The sequence below is a fragment of the Egretta garzetta genome, unplaced genomic scaffold (assembly GCF_000687185.1).
Source record: "Egretta garzetta isolate BGI_Z169 unplaced genomic scaffold, ASM68718v1 scaffold81, whole genome shotgun sequence".
NCBI lineage: Eukaryota > Metazoa > Chordata > Aves > Pelecaniformes > Ardeidae > Egretta > Egretta garzetta.
The window spans coordinates 791,201-808,153 of record NW_009258671.1 but is presented as its reverse complement, the minus strand read 5'-3'; the positions used below and the strand labels follow the sequence as shown (position 1 = coordinate 808,153).

The window sequence follows — 16,953 nt, the reverse complement described above, 5'->3', positions numbered from 1 at the left end:
ATATAAATAAAAATGTGTCAAGAAGCTACTTAGCTGACATGATTCGTTCAGATTCATTTTTGTCTGGATGATCCTGGCTAAGCAGGAGTTTGAGGTAGCTTACCCCTTGGCAAGTGGCATAACAAATGTATGAGCTGGCTTGGAAATTCATTTTTACTTATTGGTGTTAAAATGCCGCTTAAGGAAATTCTTACAAATATGTACTGTATACTGCTTTATTGACGCTCCCTCTTGCCATCATTCTGCATTCCCATCCACCTACCTCATTCTTTCTCTTCTTCCTTCCCAGCCCCCACAAAAGCACAAAAAACCCAAGCAAACAAAAAACCACCACCCTAAACCAAAAAACACACACATATGGCTAAGGCTATACATTAATGACCAGATGGAAATGAACCAGATATCATTAATCAGAGGTGTAATAATCAGGTATATATATCTAGAAAAGATAAAATTATTTGCACTGCTGCAAGAGATGACTTTTATTCCTTTGGCAGACTTTCCAATAAATTTAAGGCTCTTTCTTAGACTAGGAGATAGATCAGTATCTTTTTTTATAAAGATTAATAGTATTTTCTCCATATTATTGAGTTAACAGCTTTCTGTGCCTGTGATTCATGTTGATGATATTTTAATTCCTATTAAGAAGTCAATTCTGATTTGCGGTAGGCAGTGGAAAGAAGGAACCAACAAAATTTGGCTCGGTTCTGATCTTTCATAGTTCTGTTGCCATTTATTCACCCTTTTCCAATTTGTGTCTTCTTTTGGAGGTGGAATGTAGGTGAAAAATATTTTTAAAAGCTAGTATTTGAGTAATTCGTTAGCACTGAACTGACTCCCAGTGAGTAGGGTTGACTATAACCATTGATGAGAAACTCTAGGTGAGCTCAGTTACTAACTATATGCTAATTGTCAGACAGCTATAAAGCGGTAACATTCTACCTGGATTTGACATTGCCAGTCATGTTGAAGAGCCATGGAGAATACTGCAGGAATCCAGAACTCTCCAAAAACAGAAATAAAGAAACCAGTTCTACATCCAGATCTGTCATGACTGTACTCTGCAAATTGCTCAAGTTACCTCTCTTTTCTATCAATCTGTAAAATGGGGTGGATTTTAACTCCCAGCTGCACATGAAAATGCAATGCTTAGTTAATCAAGCTTCCTCAAAAAATACCAAACTTAAAAATCTGTTGGTAGAAGCCATTGTGGTTTGTTTGGGTTTTGTTGGGGTTTTTTTTTTTAGTTTGTTTTAAAATAAACTCAGCAGACCTTCTGTAGAGGCTCACACAAGCAGGAAAAATTATTTGCTCTTGAAGTGAGAGATAGTCTTACAAATCTACTTAATTTCATATCCTAATGACTGCCATTGGTGGGTTGCTCATCTGATTATTTGTTTTCTTCTGTTTTTAATTCCCAGAAGTAAAAGGAAATCCTTTATATAGATGCTATGTCTGTCAGTCACATTAAGCTGGTTCTAAGACCATGGCCATATCTTCCTTCCCTGTAGCTTTTAAAGCCATATGCTGGGAAGAATGGCTTAAAAATTACTCCCACCTTGAGCACACAATCAGAAGTTCAAAATAACTCTGCATCTTGCTGTTCTAAAGTTCTGTTCTGTTAAGCACTATGAAGGAGTACTGACTAAAGTATTAGGCAGAACCATTTACTATATTGGCTGATAGCTCTACCTAGGAATGATCAAATAAACTAATGGGCTACTGCTTAGGTTTGTTAAACTGAGGAGCAAATGAAATGGAAGGAAAATGTTACATTCTGGCAAAGAACAAGAATGTCACTATCTGAAAGGCTTTCATCATAAATGGTTGTTCCTTTTGGCCAGTAGGTATTTGGCTTACTTCAGAAGGAAAAGGGTTGGAGAAGTTTCCAAATATAGTAAAAAAAAAAAAAAAAAAAAAAAATCTTATAGATAAGAGGTAACTGGTACACTAATGGAGTGGGTTTTTATTCTTCAATATAGATTCCTTCAGGATATTATCTCCAAACCATGAATTCCAACTTGAACTTCAGTGGATTTGTCTTGCCAGTTGCAGCAATGAATGTGATAAGCATCGTGCCACTACTGATTCTTGTTCCTATTTTGGAATGCATTAACTCATGTCTCTTTAGTTTCAAGGACACTGGACGTTCTCCAACAATTTACATTGGTACGTATAAAGTACATGTGTTTATACAGTTTTGGTATGTATTCTGTTTTTGAAAAAAAGGCGGTAAATGATGGATGATCCTATACAATTGTTTCTGACTATAAATATTAAGATGAACTTGTTTTGGGATGACTCTCATAGTTGAATATGGTTCAAAGGAATGGTTGAAAGGACAGTCCTGAAAAAACATATTAGATATATATAAAAAAATTATAGCTTATGTTTAGGACAGAGATTGAGGCTAAAAAATTTTGACACACTCCCAAATAACTAGAAGTCATCCTAAGGAATTGGTAAGAGAAATGGCACTAACCATTTAGGCTTGAGACTTTACTCTGACTGGGTTCTTTTCTATATGTTTGTCCATTAACTTTCCAAAGTTAATTTACTTTGGAAGTCTTTTTGGGGGTGAGAGTTGCTCTCTGATAATGGAGAAATGTTCTATTGCTCAAAATAATGAGTTTGGATTTAAATAACTAGGTTATGAATAAAGGCTTTGGGTTTTTTACAGTTGTATGCTATAACTGCATCATCATTAGGACTGCAGCTGAAGAGTGAAATTGTATTAACACTAGTACAGTTTATTTCAGCTTCATCCCAAATGAAAAAAAAGTATCTAGTCTAATGCTATGTCTGCAATAGGTGTTTTTAGAACTGGTGAGCAAAAGAAAACATGCAGGCAACTATATAAAACAAATGGATGTGCATCACTGGATACAACATTCCTGTTGAGCAGGCTGAACTTTTCACAGGTGGAAGCTACTTGGAGAAGTAGAGCTTTCCTCTCTAGTACTCGAATTTTCATTTGGATATCTAGTATGGGATAATTTTCCAGGTGTTTAGTAATTTTATTTATTAAAATCCTAAACTGAAACATACCTTACTGTACACTCACTTGAAGTGAAGCAAAGAGGCATCTACAGAGGTGAAGTATTCTCTCTCTCATAGAAGTGGTACAAAAAAGCCTTATCTGCTGTGAGTCCCAACATTTTCAACAGTAAACGTTGTAAACATAGGCTTGCAGATTGGCTCCCATTTCATAGAAATTCATAGCTTAGAAGTAATGATGGCTTTAGCAGGGGTTGGGCCCCCTTCTGTTTTGTTAGGTTTTTTGGGGTGGTTTTTCTTTTTTAATTACCCCCAAACCTTGTATGTTCTAGGATCTCAAGGGACCCTCTACAACCCTCTTCTGATATCAGCTACATCTGTTATTCACTTAAAACTGTTTCCTTTCATTGATACTATCATTGAACTTCCTACATTTTTTATCTTCCAGCCTACATTACAAACTGCAGACAAAAATATTTATAAACAGCTATTTTCTCAGTGTGCTACTATTAATTCAGTGCCCCATGGCAAGCAGCACAGTGAGTACTGACACACACAGAACTATTAATCTGACTAAATTAGCCTAATTAAGAGTGTTATTAAGTTTTATACAAACCAGATGCATATAACGCAGCAGGTTGCAATTACCCTAGTTTTTAAGATAACATCTGCATTAAAACACAAAAAGCACATTCAGATAATAATATTCCTTAAAACCATGGAAATTTCAAGTTAGTATTAATGTTCTATCCTGTTACATTGAACAGCAGTAAAATATATGCAGTGGTTTATTCTTAATAGCTTCATTTATTAAAATAGCCTCCTGTTAGGGGTGATAAATTACCTGAGGCATAAAAATACCTGTGAGTGCAGGCGATGGCTTTAGGTAGCCAACTATATGACTGCACCTGCAAATATGGTAGACCTCTAAGAGCCAATATTTTTGCCAACAGTTAATTAGGTTCACAATTATTTTCAGGAACAAAATTGAGAGTATAAATAGACTGTTGGTGTTAAGCCAGCCTATAACTATATTTTAATTCAAGTCTTGTAGGAGGAAGAAATTTAAATAGTTTTCTGGAAATTTTCAGTATGTTAAGAATACCAGTTTTCAAGGATGAACCATATAGACAATGTTGAACTGAAATATCTGATCACTCTGTAATAAGGATCTACATGAAAATTGTAATTTGTTACTTTCTATATAGATGTTAGTTTATTTGTAAATTAGATATGATCTAAAAACCATTAAAATATTAAGGTGAAACCAGATTGTGCCCCAAATCCATTGAGCATCTGGACCTCTTTACCAAATACTCATGGTTTTCATAAACTTGGAGTTTTTTCCAGTTTCATAATTTTTTGAGGTCTGGACCTCTTTACCAAATACTCATGGTTTTCATTTTTTCCAGTTTCATAATTGTTTGAGGGTTTTTAATACATTTTATGCTACTTGATTTAGTCAATAGTATAGAAGATTCATCAGAGAACTGAAGACGTGTGTCTGCTGGGTAGTTGTCAATCAGCTACAGGGAAGAGGCTCTAGCCACAGAAGTTCTTGCTCTAACATTCTTAATGCCTGATTACACTGAAACATCTTAGAAGTCTTGGATTTACTCCATCCAAGAGTGATGTGGGGAATAGCTCTCCATACAATACACAAAAGCAAGCCTCCAGTCCAATGTCTCTTTCAGGTGATTTAGGTGAGTTGATGATGACCATTTCTCCCAAAAAAGATGTTCTAGTTTGAACAAGTATGAACAACAGGAAAGCATTTTAACCTGTTTTACTCAGGATATGAGATTACCTAATCACAAAGGTCCAATACAACCTTAGTCACTAGGTAATATAAACTACTTTGTCCTAGAATAAGCCTCAAGTGTTCCTAAACCAGCATGTTCTCCTGCAAAACCAAAGCCTCAGATGGTCGTTCCAAATGGCTTGTTTTAAAGAGGACTAAAGGGAGAAGAGATAGAAGGAAAACCAGGTCTCCAAGGCTCTCAGTTTCTTCCTCTGCCACATGTCTTAAAAGAAATATTACAGTTGTTGGGCACTCAAAGGTTACTTTTTCTGAAATGTTTTGGCTTTTAGTAAGGAAAATGCTTAAAATATAGCACTGTGTAGTAATATTGAACTGCTTGAGGCTTCTTTAATACTGGTGTAATTTTTCACTAGAACTTTTGCTTTGGTAGATTACAAGAAGCTCCTTGAGGGCTTTACACCTGGCCTCGATAAGGTGCATTGGCTAGAAAATGCTTCTGAATTCCCTCTCATCATCAATTGTCAAGTAATAATTCGTTGATGCTCCTATTAAGCACTAGAGGGGCCTTAACAGCAAAACAGCTTCCAGGCCTCAGGTTAGGTGAGGGGGGAGAGTATTTAAAGTTCTGAAAAAGCAGGAAACCTGTGCTGGTGGAAGGGTGGGAGAGTTAGCTGCTGAGAGAAGAACCATAGATACGTGCAAAACCATAACAAGACTAAGACCACTTAGCTATATGAGTTTTCTGCCTGTTCTGTCCTGGCACCCAAAGAGACAAACTTTACATGTATTATAAATATAAAATGAAACAAAAGCCTTTGAATATCAACATCAAATCCAGTAAGTGTAACAATTTCCAGTCATGAAGTGAGATGAGATTTCCTATGGGGAAAGCAGTGCACGGTCCAGGTATTTGAGCCAAAGCTGTCAAAAGAAACCAAATTGTCACACCCATATTTGCATTATAGCTTAGAAGTGCTAAAGAATGACAAAATTAGTCACAATCAATGGGAGCTCAAAATATCAGAAGTATAAATGTTTCAAGTTCAGGAGACCTACTTGAAAACTTTGCATTCTTTGAGTTTTTCTTTTCTGAGAGGCTACAACCATTTCATACTCTCAAGAAACATAACAGCAAGAAATATAAAATAATAAATTTATATAGTATCTGCTATGCAATGTGTGGTGAGGTATGCGGTATTTAAAATACATCTGAGTTTATTAGAAGCTTTTTCTTGCATTATTAGGCTAAACATAGAGGGGTTTTTTCCTGACCTGTGTGCTTGTGCAGTATGTGTGCCTTACCACTGAGGCAGGAAGACTCCACGCATTGTGTGTGCAGTAATATATTGAAATGTATTATGGATCCAGTATATTATGGTTATGGATCATGCAGTTGTATTTCTTCAGGACAACTGAAAAAGGCAGGATGCGACTGTAGTCCCACACCTTACGTGTAAACACTTAGAAAGAGATTATCTTTTCCAGTAGGGCAGCTCATCTCATCCTAAAATGTTAAACAGTCCAGAAAATGCACTATCCAACTAACTTTCAAAAGCAGATCAGGAGAACTCTATAGTGGAGGGAAATGGGAAAATGTAGGAATGCTTGATCTCCTGATCTGATAAGTACTGCTGATCTCTTTCTCTCCCATCTACCATGGCCCGCAGCCTTAGAAATCCAGTACTTCAACTGCCTGTGCTACTTCTTTTTGTCTAGGAAACAAATGGGTAAAACATGTGGTGTATGCCTATGTTTCAGAACAGGAGCATTTCCCCTGCTTGGTAGCGTTATTCCCACCCAATCTCTTGTGATATCTGGAAGGGCTGCCACCTTTTCTTTCTCTCCTCCTTTCTTACTTCCCCCAATCTTTAAAAAAAAACCAAACAAACTTCTTCTTTGCAACTTTGCTCTTCAGAAAAGTTTTTCCTCTTTCATTTATTCTGCATCCCTAAATTCTTTCTGAGTTGAGCTGGTGTTCCTTTGCCGTATATTTCAAGTTAGGCTTGTGGTGTAGCAAGTACTTTTTGTCCATGTTTGTGTCCAGAGAGAATGTATTGGGGAGGGGAAGGAAGAAGGGAAGCTTCCTTCGCATCTCCTGGGACTCTGCTTCATTCTACATATATGACAATCCTATAACTACAGCCTTGGTGAATGCTCTCTGTGCTCTTTACTCAGTCGTAGGTCAGTTCTCTGCTACGCTTTCCGTGATGGTCGCTGGCTTCTCTGAAATACACCGAAAGCACTTCCCTCAGGTGGAGCAGATGCTTTCTGAGGAGGTTCTCCTCGTCTCCTCCATGCCTTGCTTCCACTTAGCTCCTCAGTACATCCTGCTTGGAGTGGCTGAAGCTTTGGTAACTCCCTCCTGTAAGTAAAACCTAACAGGCTAAAGCGAGAGTCCTGATTCACAGAGAATTATATCAGCTTCATAAAAATAATTACTGTCATCTGATATTTTATCCCTGGCTCTCTTCCACGAGCTTAATGAGCAGATCTGTGCTTTACCTGCTTCAGAGTAGCGTAATTTGTCTTGCTGGCTGTAACTCAGTGAGCAATGGCATTGTTCCAGATTAACTGGAAGGTGACACAGCCAGGTCAGGTCCCTGGGGTGTGTAATCCACCATTCTGCGGGGGATGATCGGAGAGCTGGGACTCTGGGCTTGGATGTGTGAGTGGTCTTGAAGCTGAACTTGCTTCAGGCAGGGGCTGGACCAGATGAGCTCCTGAGGTCCCTTCTGACCTGAACTCTGCTGTGATGATTTTCTCAAGAAAGAACAAATACGCACACGACAGCTGAGCTGTGGTTACGGTCTATGGGCACTTTTTAGGCCACAGCCAAAGCAAGGTGAAGCAACTTAGCTTAACCCTTCTCATTTGTGGACCCAGCTAATAGAATTAATATGTGGTTTTCACTGACATAGAGCATATGCAAGCGGGTAACACAATTCAACTGACAGGCTAACCTGGAGAATATTGCAGGCAGATGCAAGATTTTTTTGGTTGTGCACCAATCGGGAGTCATGTGAACATGCCTGCACAGAGCATCGTGCCTTGGCTTGTGGCATGGAGCCAGAGATAAACACTCCTGTTCTGCAGAGCACAGGCAGAGCTTAGCTCACGCCTGCCATCCATAAATTATGTAGACGTGCTCTTGATTGTGAGTCTGAACCTTCCCTCCCTTCCATAATTTACCTTTCCATGTCTACACTGACATTTCTGAGGCTTATTTGCTTCTGAGGAGCATGCAGAGTGCTTACCAGTGTTTTACTTTCTAGAGCTTAAAAAAAAATATTAGTATTACAAAAATAATCTAATCAACATTCACTTAAAGAGACACAGGTAAAGTAATTGACTAGCTGATCTCCGCAGGCATTTAATTCTATAGGTTGAGTGTCTATTGTTCCAGTACAACCCCAGCAATGTTCAGATTTTTATTTAAGAGCAGAAAATAACTTCAGTGTCTCAGCTTCATTCTTATACTCTAAGACTACTGAGAGCTGTGGGTCACGGTCTGTCACTAAAAAGGTAATTTTCCCTAGTTTTAAATACTTAGCACTTTCATAATGCCTCTTCATCCGATAGCTCTCAAGTACTTAACTGAGACAGGTTTCTAGGCAGGTAATGTGGTTTCTAGGTTACAGGCTAAGTGTAACTGAAAACTGTGACCTTCTCTGTTTAGCTTAACAAAAAAAAAGGTTAGGAGGTGGCTTGCCTTACAGCCTTCTCATGCAGAAGCTTGAGAAGAATATTGCTGGTAGAATAAGGCTTTTTAATCTAGCACGCTGGGACACAACAGAAGTCCAATGACTGGAAGATGACATTAACCTTTAGAAAAGAAATAAAGCTCCGTCTCAGGGTGGGTTTTTTCTTTTTTTTTTTTTTTTTTTTTCCTTTTTTTGATCTTTTCAAAGGATTGTGATTTAGAATTTCTGAGGAAGAAAAGTTGTCTTTCCCATTTAAATACAGATTAAGCATCTTGCTAAGAGCTGCAGTTAGAAATGTCATTCAAGAACCCAGGTAAATGGGACTAAGTCTGAATTTAGACTTGCATGTAGAAAACTAAAGGTGGGCACCTAAAATACTACATTACCACTGCGGTCCATGGCGATGCAGGCCTCCATTCGCTTGCCAACACATAGGTGTCTGGCACCGTTTGTCGTGGCGTATCCAGGCTGTGCACGCGGGGCATCATTGCGGTACCTGTGCGGCCTCCAGCTGCTGCTGGAGAAGAGCATGGTTTTCCTGAGGGTCTTGCACCTTATCAGACAACCACCTGCAGATGGCTAAGGTGCGCTAGAGCATTTTGGGCAGTGCTGGGCATCTGTATTCAGGCTACTGAACTGAGCTTGAGGTTTCTACTTCAATTTGAACTGAATTGCTGCTCAGGAACCATTCAGTAGATCTCCATGGATGGTAATGACAGCCTAGACACTTAAATAGTTGTTTCACCTTTCCTGACATTTTACTGCCTTTGTTATGCAGAAGGTCAAATTCAATTATCATAATAATTTTCTTGACCTGAAAGTACATGATCCAAGTTGAAGACAGAAATGTTCACACTTGTAATTAGAGGGAAGAGAGGAGATATCTCATTTCTGAAGTGCTTTGTTAGGGGAGCTAGGTTTGGCATATTGAACTCTTTATCTATATTTGAGCCCTTATACTTACAGTTGTGTTTATACAGTATATTTCATTATCTTGTTGATAGGAGTTTTATATAATCATCTGCTTCAGGTGGCGTGAACATCTCTTAGAATAATAGTAGCATTTAGTGCTTCCCTAGTACTGAGGTAGTCTTTAAAAAATAAAATAAAACAATGATAAAATAATTGCTCTCTTCTACAGTGTTAGAATGTAAGATATCAGAGGCCTCTGACAGCTTGAATTTGTAACTCTAGCTTGGTTTAAACTAGGAAATTACTCCTTTTAAAGCCCGATGATTGAAAAAACAAAACAAAAAATACTGCCACAAAAAAACCCCCAGACTAACTCCATCCTGTGGGATGATATTAGCAGGTATTCCCCCCACAGCCTGTGAGATGGCTGGTGATGGGAAGGCAGCCTGCTGGCCACAGCAGCTGTGTGGCACCACCAGTGTCCAAGCCTTCTGGTGCCTCGTAACTGCTTTGCCCTACAAAGGGTTAGCAGATTTGCAGTGTTTGCTGAAGTGCTGCAAGAATGTCATCTGCCCATCAACATGTCTCAAAGCAGTTGGAAATGGGAAGCCTTGTAACAAACAGCTTTGTTAGTTAAAGGATATATTGGGGATCACTTCACCCACCGATGAAATGCAGTAGTCTCCAGGGTGAAATGCAGCAGCTGTTTAATAGTTCACAGCAGCACCGTGGGAGAAGCAAGGAATGGAGTATGCAATTGAAACAACAGGGGTAATTTAGGTAAATAGGATGCAATTACCCAAGCGGAGTTTGGCCAAGATGCATGTTTTGCACCCCTATTTTTAGAAGGGAGGAATAACCAAAAACTTTTTAGGCTCTTATTGATTCAAATTAGCTAGGACACTGGCTGTACAATGTTTCAGACTGTACTGTTGCATCTACAGATGGTGTCCTGGGCTCACCTGCTTTATCTTGCCCTCAGGGTTTTGGTTCCTATTGTGAATGAGTAAAAAATACTGCCCGTGGTATTTTTTTTTCTTTTCTTTAATATGTTTCCAAAGCTCTCATTTGGATATCTGAATTAAAAAGGGTGGAAAACGGTGATTGCAAAGTTTCATTTGTATTCAGAGATGCTTCAGGCAACTCAGCATCCAAATAGGATCCTCTGCTGTCAAGTTTTTCAAGCTGGAGGTCATTCAAACTCAACTAACTAACTAACTAAATAAAGCAGGTTGGGAGATACTGGTGCTTGGAGAACAAGTGTGGATGACGGTTCAAGGTGTGAAATTAGGAAACGAGAGGGTTTGATAATCAGGGAAAGTTACTCTAAAAAAACCCAGTTATCATAAAGACTTACTGTTACTCTAACCTGGGTTAGACAAATTACAACTGCTGGGATTATCTCTAGTCATCCATATTACCGTGGCATGCTACAGCTCCCCCTCAGCACCAAGGCTGTTGCTTCTTCTGGTTTAGTTTTCTGGCAAGAAAGTGAAGAACAATGTCTTAAAAATTAGCCGGTGGCTCTGGGAGTTGCTCTCTAGGGAAAAGGAGTGTTGTCCAGCCTTAAATTACAGCAAGGTAGCTGTCCACGTTAAGGTAGAGCTCTGCATTTTGGAAGTATTTACTAGTGACCGTGCTGCATTGGCTTTGGTGTAGGTTGTCCAGCTGTCTTGCAGTTAAATATCAATCTGCTGTTTTCACGCTTGCTGACTGTGGTGGTGATTCTCTTGTCTTGCTGCGCCTGAGGTTTTAAAAGGTGAAAGCAGCTGTCTGGGTGAAAGATCTTTATGTACTTGTGGAATATTGATAGTTGTATGTGGGATGGTTTGTTACAGAGATTCATTTAAATAGTTTAGATAATCCTTTGTTAATAAGATACAGACTAACACATCTGATTGCCCTTCTGCAGCAAGTACATTCTCTTTTTAAAATACAGAAAGTCCTTATTAGAGACACTTTGGGGTGTTTTTTTTTTTTCTGTCTTATCTGTCTTCTATCATCACTTTTTTTTTTTTTAACCTGTAACTGTATCTGCTTCCTTTCTAAGGTTCCTTACTTTCATTCCGGCTTGTGCCAGAAAGAATTAGAGGAATTTCCATGCATTTTTTAACTCTCTTTAATGGAGCTGGCTGCTTTATGGGAGCTTTCTTTGTTCAGACAGCCCATGCAGGCACTCAAGGTAAGAATATGCTCATGACTGGTGTTCCTGAGCAGTTTTCTATTATTGATTTGGAGAATTAGGTAGCAGAATTAAAGGGGATGCCAAAGTTTTATTGATTTGCTCTCACAATTAAGATGGAATTAAGATAGGAAATAGCCTTCCAGCTGTATTCATCCAATTTTAATGAGTCATCTTAGTTTTGATAGTTGGAGTAATTAGAGGATGGCATCTTGCAGGAAGCCTTCACCTCCAATCTCTATACTTCTGTTCTGGAAGACAAGAAAATAAATTGTCTGGGAAGCACCTTTTTATGTTCATGAAGAAGTACATTCATGTTAGCCATCATGGCCTCTGGCCATGAGAGCAAGATTAGTGCTTCAAAAAATGGAGAACATGCCTTTATTTCTGTTTTACAGTGTCATAGGAGAAAGAAGGTTGGGTTGAGTGTTTCAAAGCTCTGTAGGGAATTTGTTCCCCTAGACCCACAACTTCTGTTTTGCCTTCTTTACACCTCTCTCTTTGCCCTGCTGCTGGAAGAACCAGATTCTGTGATGATATGGTCTCACTATGGTTTTACCCTTTTGCAGATGAATACTGCAATTCCCAGAGAACTTACTCTTTCAAAAGGAGTTATTTCAGATTCAGCCTGTTGAGGGGTATTTAGTGTAAGCCCTGAACTGGAGAATTTTCTGGGTTGCTGACTTTCAAGATAGGCCAAGAGTTTCTTAAGGTCTTTTTTCCTTTGCTGATGAATCTTTGTTCAATACAGAAAAGACTTGTTTCATAAGTAAATGTAAAAAGTAAATCACTTGAGACCTTGAACCAAAGGACAGGGATCCTTTTGTTCACGTATCTGAAATAGCTCCACTTGCTAAAGCAGTACTCCTAAAGATGCTTTCCATTGATAAGCTTCGTTGTTACTGTGCTACATAGAACTGTTCTCTTATAGAGCACAACTGCTGGCCCTAATGCACAACACCATTGCAATTACCACAGCTGTAGAATTCTGTAACTGTCATGGTTAAGTTTTGGGTTCCTCTCTTTCCTACATAAAGAAACATATAATTTAAAAACAGGGGGGCGTGTGGTTTTTTGAAAGTATGACAAGAAATTTTAATTCCTACTTGCAAGATCTGAATAAATGAATGGTTCTTTGACATGCAGTGCTGGTTTTAAGTTAACAATTCAATTAAAATTTTATTACGAGGTATAAAAGCATCACCTAGAGATGGGGAAAAAAATACGAATGCTTACCCAAATGAATCGGGCAAAGAACTATTACACACCAAGGCATCCACTGTGGAGAGCGGAGCTCTCTGAATGTCCCCTCGTGGAACAGATTTATTTTTTTTTATTGGGTAATATGGGTTCAGTGAAACTAACACTTCAAGAAAGGCTGTGTTGCTGGCTTTTTTTCTTCCCCTCCCCCCAAAAGTATGGAAATTATTAATTTTGATGAGGTTGAAATATTTTGTTTTAGTAAAACTGACATTTTACTGCAATTTGACTTTGGGTATAATTAAATATTTGTAAAATAATTAAGCATAATGTCAGCATCAAAACATTTTGACTATGTTGTGCCACTATATATGTAATTTTATTCCTTTATAGAATATTTTTATACAAGGTGATAGAGGAAATAAATTTTTGCATTTGGTTTGCAATTCAGTAGATTTTTGACTCATTTTGTAGCAAGGTGACTTATTCTTTTTCTGTAAGTCTGTATAAAAACTTTTAAAGATTAAAAAAAGAAAAAGTTCATTTCTTGCAGAAGTACTGTTTTACCAGAGCCTTCAAATTCTTATCTGGGTAGGACCAAAAAACCTGAACTCTCCAAATTCTCCACAGACTGTAGTTGCCATTTTCTAACACTTTTTTTGCTCAAGATTTTTGAGCAAACTGAGAAAGTTTCCTGGCTAAAATACTCCTCACTTTTATGAATTTGGGTGGTAAACTTCTCTACTTAGCTTTGACAAAAAAAAAAAAAAGGTATAACTTGTGTCTTTGTTTAACTTGGTCAGACCTGCCATTCCTGTAGATGGATTTGACCGTACCATTATCGTGAGCAAAAGTCACTCTTAAGTTTCCAAGGGATTCAGTGACAGTCTGTATTCAGTTTAAGGTGCTGTAATGTGACTGAATAAGCCCCTAAATAGCGGGCAAAACTTGAAAGGCTTTGGAGAAAATACACTGAAAAGTGTTTCATGTTTGCTCTGTTGCTCCAGTTAGAAGTGTTAGAGATTACTTTCCCTGTTAGTGTGTAAACAACATATTACTGGGCTCTCACATTTTATTTCTAAAAATAAGTGGAATCTCACTGGGTATCTCTTTCCCAGTGTTCCCTGACTGAATGAGATTAAATATTCCAAGTTACCACAACTTATGCAATTCACAGCTTGTAAATAATGGAGATATTCCTGTATCTTCATTTGTGTTATAACACTTGAGACTGAAAACTTAGAGTATTCTTCTACTCATCCCAGCTAGACTTTTGGCCTACTGACTCATAAATCAAAGTAGGCTTGGGATCAGACTTCTGGAGCTAGTTATAGAATATTACAAAACCAAAGAGACATTTACGCTTGGTTTTGTTTTTCCTCCTAGTTTGATAGAAAATGTTATCTACAAAATTATCTTGTTCCATCTGTATTTTTTCCAAACTCTTCCATTGTGCTTCTTACGGTGTTCTTTGGTGCTTGTGAGGAAAAGCTTAAGATCAACAAAATAATCCTTGTTTTAATTTATAAAACCTAATGGTTACCTGTTGAACCCTCTAAAGATGACAGCGCTCCAGAGAATAAAATTGTGACCTCTTTTAGGTCAAATTAAGGTCAAATGGCACAAATTAAGCTCTCATTACTCACATTCAATATTTTTTTTTTAGCCCTGTTTAAAGAGCTTGTAATACATTCGGTATCTGGACAATTTATGGAACTGGGGGTAAAGCAAACCAACCAGAACTCCACACCCCCCCACCCAGAAAAAAAGTGCTGAACTAATTCATTTCTGTTGGAATACTAAAGTTCTTTCTTTTTCTTTTTCTTTTTCTTTTTTTTTTCTTTTCCTGAAAGCAGATGATAGTGTTTATGCAATGGTTTTATAAGATTTAACAAGGCTTAGTGTGCGACTCTTGGACTATGGGTGCTTTTGTCTTGTCCCATGATTCTTCTTTCACTAAAACCTGAGCCAAGACTATTTCTGGTTCTCCCATCTCTAAGCAATGAGACCAGGTTTGCCATGAAGCAATTCAGGATACAGTGAAGTAGATCCTCCAGTGTGTATTTTGAAGTGCTGAAGCACAGAGTGTGTTGACAAAATTTAAACATTTTTATATCCTATTTCATGTAACTAGTTTAGAATTTTATTTGGGTTTTTATTGGCAAAGTTGATCAGATATCAGTCACAGTCAAAGCTGCATTAATCATTTTTAACACATCTATGGAGGATGGTGTGAATATGATAAAATAAGACTTTTTTTTTTTTTTTAAATATGACGAGTGCAAACAGATGACGGGTGACAGTGATATTTTCAGTACAAGCTGGGAAACTGCTTTCTTTTGGATCTCTTACCTCTCCTAACATTTTAACGGAAGAAGATGCAAGACAAAACCTGTCCTCCTATGCCAATCATTTCAGAATACATTTCTCTAAAAATATTAATGTAAATATATAAGAAAGAAAGAAAGAAAAAAGGTCAGAGGAAGAAAACTGCCCCAGACAGTTTTCCTACTTGTATTTAAAGAACCAGGATTTTTTGGTGGCCGCCTTTTTTTTTTTTTTTTTTTTTTTTTCAGTTTGGAACCTTGTGTGATTGTAAATACCAAAGATGATAAAGCTAAAGGATATTTCTTGCAGTCCAGATGGTGGTGTCCACTGGTGCCTACTTAGCTAATAAGGATTAGAGGCAGACTGAGACTTTAATTTGGATATGATTAAACACTAAATATATGCCTGCTAACTTGATGAAACGATGGAAGGCAATACAGTTCTTTTCTAAGACATGAATTAGATTTTTCTATAATCATAGTCTAGGTTGCAGGATAGCTGTAAAAATGTGGGAATCATACAGAATAGACTAACTTATGGCTGGTTTGCTTTGTCTTCCGTGTTTCCCAATACTAAAAACATGATGGTGTTATTCAGTAATCAAACTACGGGACTTTGGGCTTTGTTGTGAATCCCCTGAGAGCTCCAAGAGGGCCACCATAGTAACAGATACCTTGCGCACACTAGTGTATGTCAAAGACTGGCTGACAGCCCTTTCCAGGTCATCTTTGACAGCTAGCATTGCCAGCTGTTTGTTGCTATTGGTCATCCACCAGAAGCAGCCCAAAAAAGAGTTTTTGTCCATGTCCTAATCCCTGCTGCACCTACTCTTCTGCCTGTGTTGGTAGGATGAGGTGTTTTCTCTTGGTGTTGCATAATATTCCTTCTTCCTGTACTACCTGAGCACTTTTGATGCAAAATCGATAGGACTGCAAAATGTCGGCGTGAGTTTACCAGGCACTTTATTTCAACGACGTATGGTATAGCAGGCTTGAGGAACTGACTCTGCCTAGACTTAATCTTCTAATTTGTTCTAAATTTGCCATGAAATGCATAACCTATTCACCACTAACCAATAAGAAAAGGCTCTTTAAAATATGCACAGCTAAAGGAAACTTCTGATTCTCTGTGGTGATTCATGCTCCAAAGTATTTCCATTGTTGGAATAAAAATGGAACTCGGGAGCTTGTTGTAGAAAGTTAATTCCCAGTGAGCAATTATCTATGTGACAAACCAACCCTGTAATTGCCACTTCTGTTGGCAATCTCCATAGAAAAGTAAAGGATTGAAAGAACCCAAAGGCAGAGCCTTTTGGGGGAAAGTGATTTGTTAGCATATTGCATGCTTATTCAAGGATGAGAAAGTGCTGGACTCTTCAAACACTGTAGTGCCCAGGGCATCTTACTCCAGCTAAAACAACCTGGCCCAACAGGTTCCTGACATTCATTGCTGAGAGTAAAATCCTGAAAGTATGAACCCCAAACCCAGTCAGTGGAGGGTGATGGAGTCTGCAGACAGCTTGTGGAAAGTGTTAGTGGGGTAAGCGGCAAAAGCATCTAAAGGGAGTTTCTCTGCCTGAAACACATGGTTGATGTTTTAACACCGACGCTGTTCTCCCAAGGCTTCCTGCCAGCAGAGGATTCTCTGTGCGGTGACTGTAAGTAGAAATAAATGTAATCCAGGTTTACCCCCTCTTTCATGGAAAACCAACTTCCATTTAAAAAGGAAAAAGAAGAAAAAAAAAAAGTGAGAGTAAATATTTTTGGCTGAAAATAGGAAATGGTTACATTGATCTTTGCTGTATCTACTGATGAAAATGCATATTGGCAGTAGGATAACAGTCTGGATATCTCTAGCACTGCTGCCCCCCC

At 38.2% G+C, this 16,953-nt stretch overlaps 1 protein-coding gene across 1 annotated transcript in view; it reads left to right on the top strand.

The window, feature by feature from the left end:
- The window catches only part of SLC15A5 (solute carrier family 15 member 5), a 34,029-nt gene that overhangs the window by 12,303 nt on the left and 4,773 nt on the right, over positions 1-16,953 (top strand). The window contains exons 5-7 of the mRNA XM_009648690.1: positions 1,983-2,169; positions 6,935-7,123; positions 11,423-11,554. Coding sequence (XP_009646985.1) covers positions 1,983-2,169; positions 6,935-7,123; positions 11,423-11,554 — 508 coding nt within the window. The remainder of the gene's footprint in view (positions 1-1,982; positions 2,170-6,934; positions 7,124-11,422; positions 11,555-16,953) is intronic.